Source organism: Mustela lutreola, chromosome 18 (assembly GCF_030435805.1).
Source record: "Mustela lutreola isolate mMusLut2 chromosome 18, mMusLut2.pri, whole genome shotgun sequence".
NCBI lineage: Eukaryota > Metazoa > Chordata > Mammalia > Carnivora > Mustelidae > Mustela > Mustela lutreola.
Genome location: NC_081307.1, coordinates 41952793 through 41965760, shown reverse-complemented (window position 1 = coordinate 41965760; position 12968 = coordinate 41952793). Strand labels below are relative to the sequence as shown.

The 12968-nt window shown below is 57.6% G+C and overlaps 1 protein-coding gene across 5 annotated transcripts in view; it reads left to right on the top strand.

The window, feature by feature from the left end:
* The window catches only part of FBXO25 (F-box protein 25), a 51054-nt gene extending 43424 nt beyond the window's left edge, over positions 1 to 7630 (top strand). The window contains exons 8-11 of one of the 5 annotated variants that reach the window (XM_059156161.1): positions 1619 to 1798; positions 3768 to 3903; positions 6059 to 6085; positions 6601 to 7630. In XM_059156161.1, coding sequence (XP_059012144.1) covers positions 1619 to 1798; positions 3768 to 3903; positions 6059 to 6085; positions 6601 to 6929 — 672 coding nt within the window. In that variant the 3' untranslated portion in view covers positions 6930 to 7630. Of the gene's footprint in view, positions 1 to 1618; positions 1799 to 3759; positions 3904 to 6058; positions 6086 to 6600 lie in introns of all 5 variants that reach the window. The other 4 variants (XM_059156163.1, XM_059156162.1, XM_059156164.1 and 1 more) reach the window with 4 other exon arrangements.
* Positions 7631 to 12968: the final 5338 nt, after the last annotated feature.

Here is a 12968-nt window from a genome sequence, read left to right as displayed (position 1 = left end):
CAATACCTCCCAGAGCTGCGTTCCTTTGCACACGGTGACATGGCTACGGGGTTTGCGGCGCAGAATGGCTCAGCCGGGCAGTGGGGGGCTGAGCTGAAGGCCCTGCGCCTCAACGGACTGTCCGGCTGGCTGCCCATGCCCCTTCCTGTTGGAGTGGTCACAGCCCTCTCTGCAGAAACTGCTGGCGTGGCAGCTGTGTCTTGTGAGCAGTCACCGCAGGCTGGAGACCAGGTTATGGTACTGGGTTCTGGTGCCTCATGCACCCAGGGTTTTTCCTCCCACCTCATTCACCTGGACAAGCCTCAGGGTGTTTGTGAGCTCCTGACGCAGAAGCTTGTCTCCAAAGAAGGAGGCATTTATAGTGAGTCTCGGTAGTTTCTGTCACGGCGTGAAGACCTGGTCAGGAATGAGGCACACGAGTCTATCTTGGGCGACCCCGCTGTGCGCCAGCCTGCGAGACCCTGAGGTCACAGCTGCTCCATGAGCCCCTTGTCACCTGCTCATGCTGTGCAGCCCGTTGGGGGCGCATGCGCACGTGCCCGTGGCTGGTAGGATCTGAAGTGACAACGTGTGACCACGCTGCATGGTGATGTCCCAGGCGCCGGGCTCTTCCCCAAAGAGGCAGCCAGTGCCGAGGCCTCCACACCCAGGGGCTGCCCCCGAGACATCTTCAGAGATGAGCCCTGACTTGTCACCCTGCTGCGGGCACAGGACACCTCCTCCCGGGTCCCCGCCCACAAAGGGCCGGGAGAGCATTTCTGGAAAAAGACGGCCACGCTGCGGCGGCAAGGACATGAGAGCGGCGCGGCTGGCCTCTCAGCACCTCCCCGCAGCCCTGCTCTAGTATTGCTCTGTGGGTGTGTGCTTTGTGCGGGGCTGCTGGGGCCACTGGAGAAAACAGAAGCCGGAAGGAAGCCAGCCGGCCTTGGGGCTGACCACTGAGGACAAGGACAGTCACCCAGCCACATCAGAAGCGTGTGGCCCTGGCCAGGTGTGCAGGCATCCCTGAGCCGGCAGGATCTTCGCCGTGAGGGGTCAGAGCCGTTGCCCCGTCTCCGTGAGAGGCGGCGTGGGTGCGTGCCCAGCCCACGGCTGCGACACTCGGCTGCCCACGTGTGTGCTCCTCTCCCGCCCGATACCACGACACACGGGTTCTGCACACTGGGTCACGTCCTTTCTTGGGACATAGGCACAGGCTTGTGGGGGGCAGGTGCAGCCCCTGCGTTGGACAGTAGATGCTGGCGGCTGGACTGGCCTCCGTGGCAGATCAGTGACTTGATTTGCTCCATTCTCAGACCCCGCCACCTCTCCACCCCTTGTCCGTGGCACGTCTGACGAGTGAGTCCTGCACTCGGATGGGGTCTGGGGGAGCCGAGGGCACAGACTGGCCTCTGTTCTTTTTCCCGCCTCTCCTCCGGGGTCCTCGTGAGACCAGCCATCTCTCGACACAGGGCCTCAGGGCTCCCATGGCCCAGTGTGAGGGATGGTGACACTTCAGCTGTGTCTCTGGTTGTGTTGTGTTTTGAAGAGCTGCAGTCAGGGACTGTGCGGTGTCCTTGTAGCCTGGTGCTCCTCGGTGTCGCACGCAGTGCAGCCCTGTCTGTTTGCACCCCGGCAGGTGAATGACGGCCTCACACTCAGTGACCTCCCTTTGCATATGCTCAACAACATCTTGTACAGATTCTCTGACGGCTGGGACATTGTCACACTGGGCCAGGTGACGCCGACGCTGTCCATGCTCAGTGAGGACAGGCGTCTGTGGAAGAAACTCTGCCAGTACCACTTTGCCGAGAAGCAGGTGAGTGTGGTGGCCTCAGGGCTCCGTGGTGTGGGATGTGTCCCTTGGAGGCTGGCCTGCACCGTCACCATCTCCAGCGCCTGCACGTGGCTCTCTGAACCTTCCCTCCCTGCTCACTGCGCCCGCAGACCCAGACGTGGGGGCCTGCTCAGGGCATGTCTGCGTGTGACCTTCTGGGCATTGGGTGCACGTACTCGTCACGCGGGGCTCCGTGAGACCCGCACACGCACGGGTCATCTGCTTGGTGCAGGGTGGTGTGGGGCAGGCAGGGCACAGGGCAGCAGCTCCCTGATGCATTTCTTCCCATCAGAGGTGGGTTTGGCTGCGGCCGGGTGGGCGGGTGGAGCCACAGAGTCGTGGACACGTGGCCCCCGGGAGACTGTCCCTCTGAGAGGCTGAGGGGTGGGGTGTCCTTGAGAAAACGGCACCTGTGGCCCTCAGTGTTGTGCACCAGAGTGCAGCGGCCCCACCACGTCTGGGGTTTTCCGGGCGGATGCCCTGGGGAAGTGCGGTCTTGTTTGAGGAGCTCCTGGAGCCGGGAGGAGCCGTGTCCGAGGCCGGAGGAGGATGTGGGCTGGGGGTGCGGGTGCGGCTGAAGCAGAAGCCGGGGCGTGGGGCTGGCTGGTGCAGGGGTCCCCAGCGCTGCCCTGTGAGAGGCCTTGGGGGCAGCAGGCAGAGCCGCGGCCTGGGGCCGGACGGCTGGTGCATGGGGGAGGCCACTCCGTCTCCCGAAGCCGCAGTCCGCCCTCACGCCCTGCAGCGGTTCCTGAGGGACAGACGCCCCGCGCCGAGCCCTGGCCCCACACCAGTCCCTGGTCCACCAAACCTCCCCTCCCCGTGGAACCGCCCTGTGGGCCCCCTGCTCCCCAACCCGGCCGCACGGCGCTCCGTGGCCAGTCAGCAGGCCGCTCCGTGGCCGGACCCGTTTCCGCTGATTGTTGCGCAGCTGGTGGACATCTGGGTCGTTTCTTCCTTGCGGCTTTGATGAATTCTACAGCGGTGAATGCTGGTGTCCACGTTTTCATGTGGACGTGGGTGTGCACCTGAGTGGAAATCCTGGTTCACATGGCACCTGTGTTAAAGTTGGCAGGAGCCGCCACGCTTCTGTCCCCCAGGCTGCGCGTCATATATTGCCGGCCACTGAGCCACGGGCTCCGGTGTCCCCACACCCGCACGGTACTCCTGCTTCCTGGGTCAGGTTTGGTTTGTTTTTATTTTTATTTTATTTTATTTTATTTTTTTTTAAAGATTTTATTTATTTACTTGAGAGAGAGACAGTGAGAGAGAGCATGAATGAGGAGAAGGTCAGAGATAGAAGCAGACTCCCCATGGAGCTGGGAGTCCGATGCGGGACTCGATCCCGGGACTCCAGGATCATGACCTGAGCCGAAGGCAGTCGTCCAACCAACTGAGCCACCCAGGCGTCCCTGGTTTGTTTTTAAAAGATTCTGTTTATCAGAAAGAGCGCGAGCAGGGGCGCAGAGGGAGAAGCAGGCTTCCCGCGGAGCAGGGGGCCCGACGCGGAGCCTGTCTCAGGACCCTGAGGTCATGGGCCAATGGCAGACGCCTAACGACGGAGTCCCCCAGGCACTTTTGTTATGGTTTTTTGTTTTTTTTTTAATCATGTGCGAGCTAGTGGGTGTGCAGTGCCACCGTGGGGTCCTTGGTGACAGAGTGTGGCACCCAGGCCACCTCTGTGCTGGGTCCTTGGCCCTGTTTTCAGTCAGGTGGTCGTTTCCGTACAGAGATGCAGGTGTCGAGACACCGGGCATGGGACGTGATTTTCCCATAATATGGGTCGTGGGCATCGCTGCAGACCAGGCTCTTCCCGCCTGCCCTGTGCTGTCCCGTGTGCTCATGCTATGGGGCCCGGGGTTCGCCCCCTCTGCCTCAGTCCACGGGGGTCTGAGTCCACGTCCCGGGGCCCCTGGCGTGGCGCTCAGCAGTGTGTGGTGTGTCAGTTCTGCAGGCACCTGATCGTGTCGGAGAAGGGCCACGTGGAGTGGAAGCTGATGTACTTCGCGCTGCAGAAGCACTACCCGCCGCGGGAGCAGTACGGGGACACGCTGCACTTCTGCCGCCACTGCAGCATCCTCTTCTGGAAGGTAAAGCGGGGTGGCCGGGGGGCTCCACGGGCTCTGCTGCGGGCGTGAGGGGAGTGGGGCTGAGAAAGCGAGCTTGATCTCCCCGGATGTCGGGGTGGGGGACAGAGTCACGGACGTGAGCCGTACAGCATGCGGTTGGAGTTGGAAGTGTCGGACTGCCATGTGTCTGTCTTTGCTCGGGGGACATTGTCCCCAGGGACAGCCCGTCCTGGGTGGTGCCGGGTTGCTGCCAGCCCTCAGCCCGGGAGAAAGGGGCCAAAGCGTTTGGAGCGGGTGCCCCACACTGGGCCTCCAGCCCTGCGCCTCCGGCACCCCTGCCAGCGCCTCCTCACGGCTCCCCTCCACACCACGCCCCTGCGGCAGGGAGGTCCCAGCCTGTCAGAGGGACACGTGGTTTTCGTATTTGATCGAAACTGAACCAGCACCTACTGACTCACATTTGGAATCGGAGGACCCAGGCAGGCTAGAAGCCGTCCGCCCCTTGGCTCCCTGCCACACGTCCGGGCTGGGTCTGTCTGCAGCGGGAGGGAAGCTCATGTGCCGGGTCATTTGCTTTCACGCTGGCATGTGTGCCCACGGTCTCCCTGACCACGAATACGCGCGTCCTGAGCTCTCTCCTGCTCCGTCGACGGCAGGTGAGATCCGCGTGTGCACCCGCGTGCGGTGGCCCTCATGCTGCTGGGGGACAGCCGTCGGCTTCTGCCTCATCAGCACCGACCCTGCTCTTCGCTTTGCCATACGTTTACCTGTAGCTTGTCGGAGGGAGCGTGGGGCAGACGCTGCATTGTTGCAAAGGAGACGACCCCTGGAGGTTTCTCTCCTCTCCGAGGACGTCTGTGATAGTGTCACTTGTGGTTTCCTCTTACCTGTGGGAGTCGAGAGTGCGGTCCTGTGCAGGGCGTTTCCTCTCTTCCTTTAACTGAGGTTCACTGATGCCGTTTGCATGAGTCACGTGGGATTTTGTTTCCCCATCACTGACGTCCGTTAGTTGGATTCCCACCTCGCGGTGAAAACACGGTACAGGTCCCGTGTTCTGTAGTCACAGCTGTTCTGTAGGACGCGGTTCCTCAAGGGCACAGAGTCTGTGAGCAGGTGTCACGCCTGATGGGTGAGGGAGGCCCAAGTCCGTCTGTGGGGAAGCCTGCGTCACAAGCCCCAGGGCACGAGGGAGGCTTGTGTGCACCCCACACCCTGCAGGTGCTCGTGGACGCAGACAGAGGAGCGTGGCTCCTGCATCCCAGCTTCTGAGGGTCAGGGCCCCCGACACAGACCCATCGTGGTGACCTCATGGGGCCGTGGGGGTAGGTCCTGGAGTGGGATCTGGGCTCGGCCTCAGGAGGGAAGGCACCCTCCCTCTGTGGTTACACAGGCGGCTCTGTGCCTCCTCCCGTCCATTCTGCAACCGGATTTCTGTGTCACTGAGCTTCCCGGAACTGTGGTGCAGGTGATGTGGGGGGTCACTGCGCAGCCAGACAGAAGGAGTCCTGTGGGAGGCCAGGACCAGGGTCAGGGCTGTGTCGCCACCAGAGTGGACGCTGCAGGTCTGGGGCTCCGGGCGGGACCAGGCGGGGTCACGGCAGGTCTGCGCCCACGTGCGGGAGCAGATCCCCCAGGTGGCCTGCGCACGGTGCCCACAGGACGCACGGTGGCGGGCACGCAAGGGGCAGTGGGCGGGTGGCTGGGTAGCGTGTGGGGAGGTCGGCAGGCTGCTCAGTGGGGCGCGGACAGAGCACGAGGATGCAGGAGCGACACTAAGGTGGACAGCAGGCACTCGGCAGAGCAGGTGCTGGGCTGCGCGGGAGACTAGATGGCTTCCCCAGACACGGCCCAGGCGTCTTCGGTACGAGCCGGGAGACCGCAGCCTCGCACTGCCTGTGCCGTGGGGAGTCTGCGGTTGGGGCTGCAGCCCGGCCCGCGTTCAGCCCAGAGTCCGAGGCAAGGGGAGTGTCGGTCTGGCCTCAGGACGGATGGGTCCTGGTGGTCGTGCGCTGGCTCCAAGAATGTTCCCACCGCCCGCCTCAGCACGGGCGGCTCCAGCCGAGTTTGCAGATCCCGTCCACACGCGCTCGCGGTCTGCTGTCTCGCTAACGTCGCTTTCCCTTTCTCTCTCTCCCTTCCCCGCACTCCTCCTGGTGCTTTCTCCACGACCTCAAAGGACTGCCGCCTTGCTTTGTTGTTCAAGGTACCTCCGTGCTAGACCAGGCCTCGTGTCACGTCCACGCATGCTCCCCGGCCGGCCAGAGCCGCCCCCCTGAGCCGCTTGCGGGATGTCCTTGGGGCCAGTGCGTCAGGGGCAGGCTCAGTTTGAGGGGGACTGGGACACGTGTCCGTGAGCTTTCGTTGAGGCCCGGGGCCACATGGCAGGTGCCTCGACCTGGCGTGGCCTCCAGCTGCCCCCAGTCTCTGCTCTCTAGTTTGTCAGTCTGTGGAGCGCCTGTTTCTTTAGTCGTTGCTCTTGTGAAACAGGATCCCGGTCTCCCGCGGAGTGCGAGCTCCGGGGGCGCCCTGCTGTTGGAGCGCGCGTTTCGGGGCCAGGCCAGGGAGGTAGAGAACCCCCGGCCCCGGCCCTCTAGCTTGGCCCACCTGCCTCTGCTCACAAACCCCCATGCCCATCTGCCCTTGTAACGCGGGTCCGTGTCCTCCACACGGCACCGTGGCCTCGGTGCTCCGTGGTGACCCCTCTGCCTCCTCCCGCAGGACTCGGGGCACCCCTGCACCGCCGCCGACCCCGACAGCTGCTTCATGCCCGTGTCCCCACAGCACTTCATCGACCTGTTCAAGTTCTGAAGGCGGAAGGGGTTTTCCGTGCTGTGCTGTCACCCGGGAGCTACAGGAGCCTGGAGAACGCCCCCCCCCCCCCCCCCCCCCCCGCATGGACAGGCCACAGGGCGTTGGTTTGTTCTGAAGGGGGATCAGGGATCCCAAGCAAAATCATTTCACTTTCTCTAAAATCCTCTTCGTTTAAGTCTGTGAAGGTTTGCAACGTTGTGTATTTATTACTATGGCTCAGTAAGGTCCTGGGTTAGTAGTACCACGTTCTGTGCCACACTGACACGTACGGCTGCTACTGTGCTTAACGGTCAGATCATGGTTTCCTGATTTCGTAGTAATTAGGGGCAGGGGACAGAACAATGGGCTGTTGTAAATACGGGATACAGAATATTTATTTTTCTTAATATGTATTTAACTGCACTGGTTGTGTCCAAGTGAGTCCTCACTGATGGAAGTGAGCCCAGCGCAGCGTGTGGTACCGTTGTGTTCGTGGTCAGTCTGTGGTCAGTTTGTGGCCAGCCACGGTGCGGGTGGTGGGACCGCCCGGTGCAGCCGCCCCTGCACTGTCCTGGAAGTGCTTTCCTAGACAAAGTAATAAATCGTCTTTATTTACTCTTCTGACTTCCTCGGTTTTACACCTTCCTGAAAAAGTAGTGTCCGTGGTTTTGATATCGTTGATTTAAACCTTTAAAAGATTGTTTTATTTTTAAAATAATGCATGTCTATTTTGGATATTTGGGGGATTATGTTATGAAAGAATCTACAAGTCACCCAGGACCTTGTCCCCCGAGACCCTGCTCCCGCCACATAGATGAGCACCCCACCGGCGCTGTGGGAGAGCGGTGGGCGCCCCCGCAGATCATCTCTCCTTCCTGCCCTAAGTTTTTCCTCTTCTAAGCATATAAATGGTTTGTGGTTTCGCGTCTTTGTAAATAAAGATTCTGGATTTTCAGTATCACTGTCTGTGCTGACCTGGTGCTGAGGGCCCGGGACGTGGCGTGGAGCCCGGGACGTCTGTGGGTCGCAGGAGGGGCTTTTCCTGTTGACCCTTCCCGGGTTCTGCTGGCTGTGCACTGTCACAGGAGGCAGGGTGTCACTGACACAGTCACCTCCACTGCGCACGGAGGAACTGGGATGGGCAGGCTGTCAGCAGCTCGTGTGCAGCTCTCCGGCCCCTTGAGACGGAGGAGGAGCAGAGCCCAGGCATGGCATCACGTGTTGGAGGATGTGCCCAGACGGCCCCTGTGAACGGGGGCAGTTAGGATTTTCCCAGGCAGCGACACATGGAGCACCTGAGCTCCCCGAAGAAGGCTGCTGCGGGGTCCCTCCCCCGGTGCTCTTGGCCGAAGTGAGGGACAAGGTGTGTCCACATTTCTTTGTATGATCGACCATGGGTTTTTGTTTTGGGTAAGTTGCCTAACGTGTGTCTTTTGCCGGTTTTCAGTGTTGGTCTTTTTTGGTGTTGATTTCTTCTTAAAAAGACGTTAAAGTTTGAGCTCTTATCCCCCAGACATGTCGGTAGCACAGAGGGGAGCACAGCCGCTGCGCTCTGCTAGCCCGTCCGGGTGGTCCATGGGAGGCCCGGCCGAGCTGCGGACAGTGGCAGCTTTCTCAGCGGCCTTGGGGAAGAGACGGCGGGAGTAGAGGCCACAGGCTGAGCAGAAGGCAGACGGCATCCAGGCAGCCATCAGTCACGTGCAGGAGGGGGTGCGACGCAGAATTGTCCCGAACTACACACTGGAATGGTGCTTTGAATGCGGGTGTGTTAGGGGACACTGTGAGCTGGAGACCCCACAGCATATCTCCTGTGCCTTCAGCCCGAGAGGGCCAGGCTGAGGCATCCGGTTTTGCCTGACGTGGGACACGCACCTGGTGGGCCTCAGCAGGCACCGCCAGCCAGGAAGGCCGGCCGTCCAGACGCAGCCTTGCCCCTTGCGTGGCACAAAAAGCTGTTTCTCACCCAGTGTATGGCCACAGAGGACAGAGAGGGCCTCTAGCCCCTCACCACGCGCCCCTGTTGATGGTTCAGGTCTCTGTACGAGGAACTAGGTCTGCTGTAGGACACTTACCGTCTGACTGCCAAGAGTGTGTGCCGTAAGTGCTGTCCTTCGACCCCCAGGCCCCCCGTAAAATGTTGGTATTTGTGTCCTGTGACCTGCTGAGCTCAGACCGGTGGTCGCTGTGCAGGCTCCCACGTTGTCCACACGCAGCTGGAGTCCGGGCACCCTGTCGGCCTGGGCTGGGGCCTGTGGTGCCACGCCAGCCGCAGACGTGGGTCGTGCTTCCCGCTGATGGAAGGCTTTGTCTTTCCTCGTGAGTGCGAGGGTGCCGTGTGCTTCCTGTAGACGCCTTTATCAGGTTGGGGCTTAACCTTCTAGTCGTACCTTCGTGAAGATTTTTTTTAATCATAAAAGAGTGTTGGGGGGCGCCTGGGTGGCTCAGTGGGTTAAGCCGCTGCCTTCGGCTCAGGTCATGATCTCGGGGTCCTGGGATCGAGTCCCGCATCGGGCTCTCTGCTCTCTCTCTCTGCCTGCCTTTCCATCTACTTGTGATTTCTCTCTGTCAAATGAATAAATTAAAAAAAAATCCTTATTAAAAAAAAAAAAGAGTGTTGGATTTAGTCATGCGTTTCTGCGTCTGTTGAGATCACGCGGCTTCATCCTATATCCGGCTTGTGTGCTACGAAGCATCGATTGATTTTTGTTCCTTTAAGAGGTCATTTTTAAGTGACCTCCACACCCACTGTGGGGCAGAGACTCACAATCCCGATGTCAGGGGTTGTGCGCTGACTGACGGAGCCTGCCACAGGCCCCACATTGGCTGTTTTGCGCATGGGACCATCCTTGCCTTCTGGGCTGAAATCCCACGAGGTGGTCGTGCTAAACTGTCCTTTTCGGACCGACTTGCTGGTTTGGGTTCGCTGGTACCACACAGGCTTTTTCATAGGGGATCTCAGTCTGAATTTCTTGGGTTGTCTTCGTCCTGTTGTGGTGTCAGGGTGAGGACGTCCTGGCAGACTTAGGATGAGCTCGCCTTGGCAGTGGTCGCTCGGCTGTTTGAGGGCAGAGTGTGAGCGGGACCCCGTGTTACTCTGCTTCAGACGCTCCGTCGACCTTCAGGGCTTGTGCTTCTGGACAAGCAGCTTCTTTCTTGGAAGATCCTTTCTCTCTCAGAGGCAAAGGCCCCCCACGACAGCCCGCCGTCACACAGACTCTGCTGCTTGCCCCACAGTGACCAGCAGGAGGGCGTGCTGTCCTCTGGAAACCAGTCTGAAGAGGCAGAAGATCCCGTGTTTATGAAATACAACTTGAATTCCTCCGTGAACCGTGTGCCGGTGCATGCTTGACCCCACCCTCCACCCTTGGTCCTGCCTCGTGTGTCAGACGCTGCCTAGTGAGAGGCCCGACGGCTTGCACAGGGTACCGGGAAGGCCATTAGGATCTGCCTGTCCTGGGCGCTCACCTGTCCCCATTCGACACTAACTTCCCGGCTCTTGCCCTCGGCTCCCGCCGCCTCCTGTTGCAGTGGGGAATCTGACTACCCTGGATGCAGGATGTCCCCAGAATCATCTGGTACTTGGCCTTTTGTGACCGGCTTGGTTCACTGAAAGTCATTCCTCAGGGTCCATGCACGCTGTGGCCCGTCTCAGGATTTCCTGACTCCTCGGGGCTGAGCCGTGTTCTGTTGCACGGGCGGACCGCAGTTCGTCTGTGGAGACGCTGCTCTGAACGCGGGTGTGCCCGTATCTCTCCGAGATTCTGCTTCCCCTTCCGTTGGATAAACACCCAGAAGCAGAATCGGTGCGTCAGATGCTAATTCCGTGCTGCTCTTATTTCTAGCAGATCCTGAACGACGTTCCACAGACGCCGCAGTCTGCATTCCGGCAGCAGCGCGGTGCCGGTCTCTCTCCACGTTCTCGCCAACACTTTTTCTGGGGCGGTCACCATACAGGGACCATTCTGACAGGCGCGAGGTGGTGTCTCCTGCGGGTCTGGGTTTCTGTCCCCTTGGTGATTAGTGGTCTGGAGCCCCTTCTCGTGTCTGTCTGACGTATTCGAGGTCTGTTCAAGTCCTGTGCCCATTCTGTTGTGTGTTTTTACTGTTGCAGGAGTTTCCTGTATGTTCTAGACACTAACTCCTCACAGGCTTATGCGTGGAAGATGTGCTCTCCTGTTGTGCAGGTCGCCTGTTGTTCCTTGACGCACGCAGGTATCAGTTTGATGGAGCCCGTTTCCCTTTCTCCCAGCATTGGCCGACCTTTTCATCTCCTGAGAGATCATTGACAAACCTAAGGTTGTGAAACTTTCCGCTTTTGCCCAGAACTTTTACAGTTTTATTTAGCTTTTACGTTTAGGCCTTTGGACCACTGAGGTCATACTTGTGTATGGTGTAAGGTAAGGCCCCACTTCATTCCTCACGTGTGGACGTCCAGTTTTCTCATCACCATTTGCTGAAAACACTGCCCTTTCCCCCACTGAATGGTGTTGGCACCTTTGTTGAAAATCATGATTGTGTATGTGATAGTGTGTTTCCGAGCTGTCTCGTCCCATTGGTCTGTGGGTCTCTGTATGTTCTTACGCTAGGACAAAACTATTTTCATTACTGTAGCTTCATAGTGAGTTCTGAAATCAGGATATATGAGTCCTCTAACTTGATTCTTTTTTAGGATTGTTTTGGCTATTTGAGATCCCTTGAAAGTCCTTGTAAATTTTAGGACTTTTTCTATTTCTGCAAAAACTGCTAGATTTTGATGAGTGCATTTAATCTACAGATCACCTTGGGTGATGTCATCATAAGTCACATAAGTCACACAGCCACAGGCACGGTGGGTTTTTCCATTTGTCTGTGTCTGCTCTGATGGCTTTGAGCCACGTTCTAGTTCTCAGTGTACAGTAATTCAGCCTCTGTGGCTGAGTTTATTCCCAACTATTTTATTCATTGTTGCTGTCGTAAATGAGATTTTCTCAATTTCCCTTTGCAGTTTCTCTTTGTTTAGGTATAAAAACACAGCTGTTGTTTTTATATTGATTTTGTGTCCTGCAACTTTCCTAAGCATGCCTATTCTACTTTTTGGTGGTGGCTTTTGGTTTTCTTGGAATTTTTTTTTTTTTGGGGGGGGGGGTAGAACCTTCAGGGTTCTCTGCAAATAAAATCGTATCGTTCATAAGTTTCGTAGTTTACTTGCCTAATTGCTGTGACGATGCGTATGTAGTAGGAGTGGGGAGAGTGGACTTTCTCATCTCGTTCCTGACCTTAGAGAAGACGCTCAGTCTCTTCTCACCAAGTAGGAGCTTAGCTGTGGCCTTTTTCTATCCCTTAGTAAGTCAGGGCAGGTTTTCTGTTCTGAGTTAGTGTTTTTGTTTTTTATCAAATGCTTTTTTCTGCATCAATGAAAATAATGTTTTCCTTTTCATTCTATTAATGCATGTAGTGAATTATCACTTGGTGGATTTTATCCTTTATTGAAAGTGGAGGATTGATGTCTCTCCTGCTATCCTGGAGCTGCCTGTTTCCTCTTTTATTCTGTCACTGCTCACTGCAGGTATGTTTGTAATTACCATATTTTCTTGATGAATTCCCAATTGTTTTTTATTTAAACTTGAAGATGAAATTCTAGGATGTCTGGGATTCACTGTAATATCATAGCTCAGTCAGGAGTGCCTATATGAGACAAAATTGGATCATTGCTGAGGCCAGGAGGGTCGTTCACCCAGGAGTTCATAGCAGGACTCAGCAGACCTGCTCTGTGAACACGCGGGGCCTTGTGGGCCGCGCGTCCCTCCTCCACGCACTCAGCAAAACAGGACAGCAAGCAGCCTGTCCACGAGTGCGCACTGTGTTCAGTCAGACTTACCCGACACCAACATGCGTTTCATACACTTTCCATGTATCATGATACAGGAGTAAGTTTTCTCACCATTTAAAAATGTAAAAATAGCGGGACGCCTGGGTGGCTCAGTTGGTTGGACAACTGCCTTCGGCTCAGGTCATGATCCCGGAGTCCCGGGATTGAGTCCCACATCGGGCTCCCAGCTCCATGGGGAGTCTGTTTCGCTCTCTGACCTTCTCCTCACTCATGCTCTCTCTCACTGTCTCTCTCTCAAATAAATAAATAAAATCTTTAAAAAAAAAAATGTAAAAATAGGGACGCCTGGGTAGCTCAGTTGGTTGAGCAGCTGCCTTCAGCTCAGGTCATCCCAGTGTCATGGGATCGAGTCCCACATCGGGCTCCATGCTCCGCAGGGAGCCTGCTTCTCCCTCTGACTCTGTCTGCCTGTGCTCGCTCTCGCTCG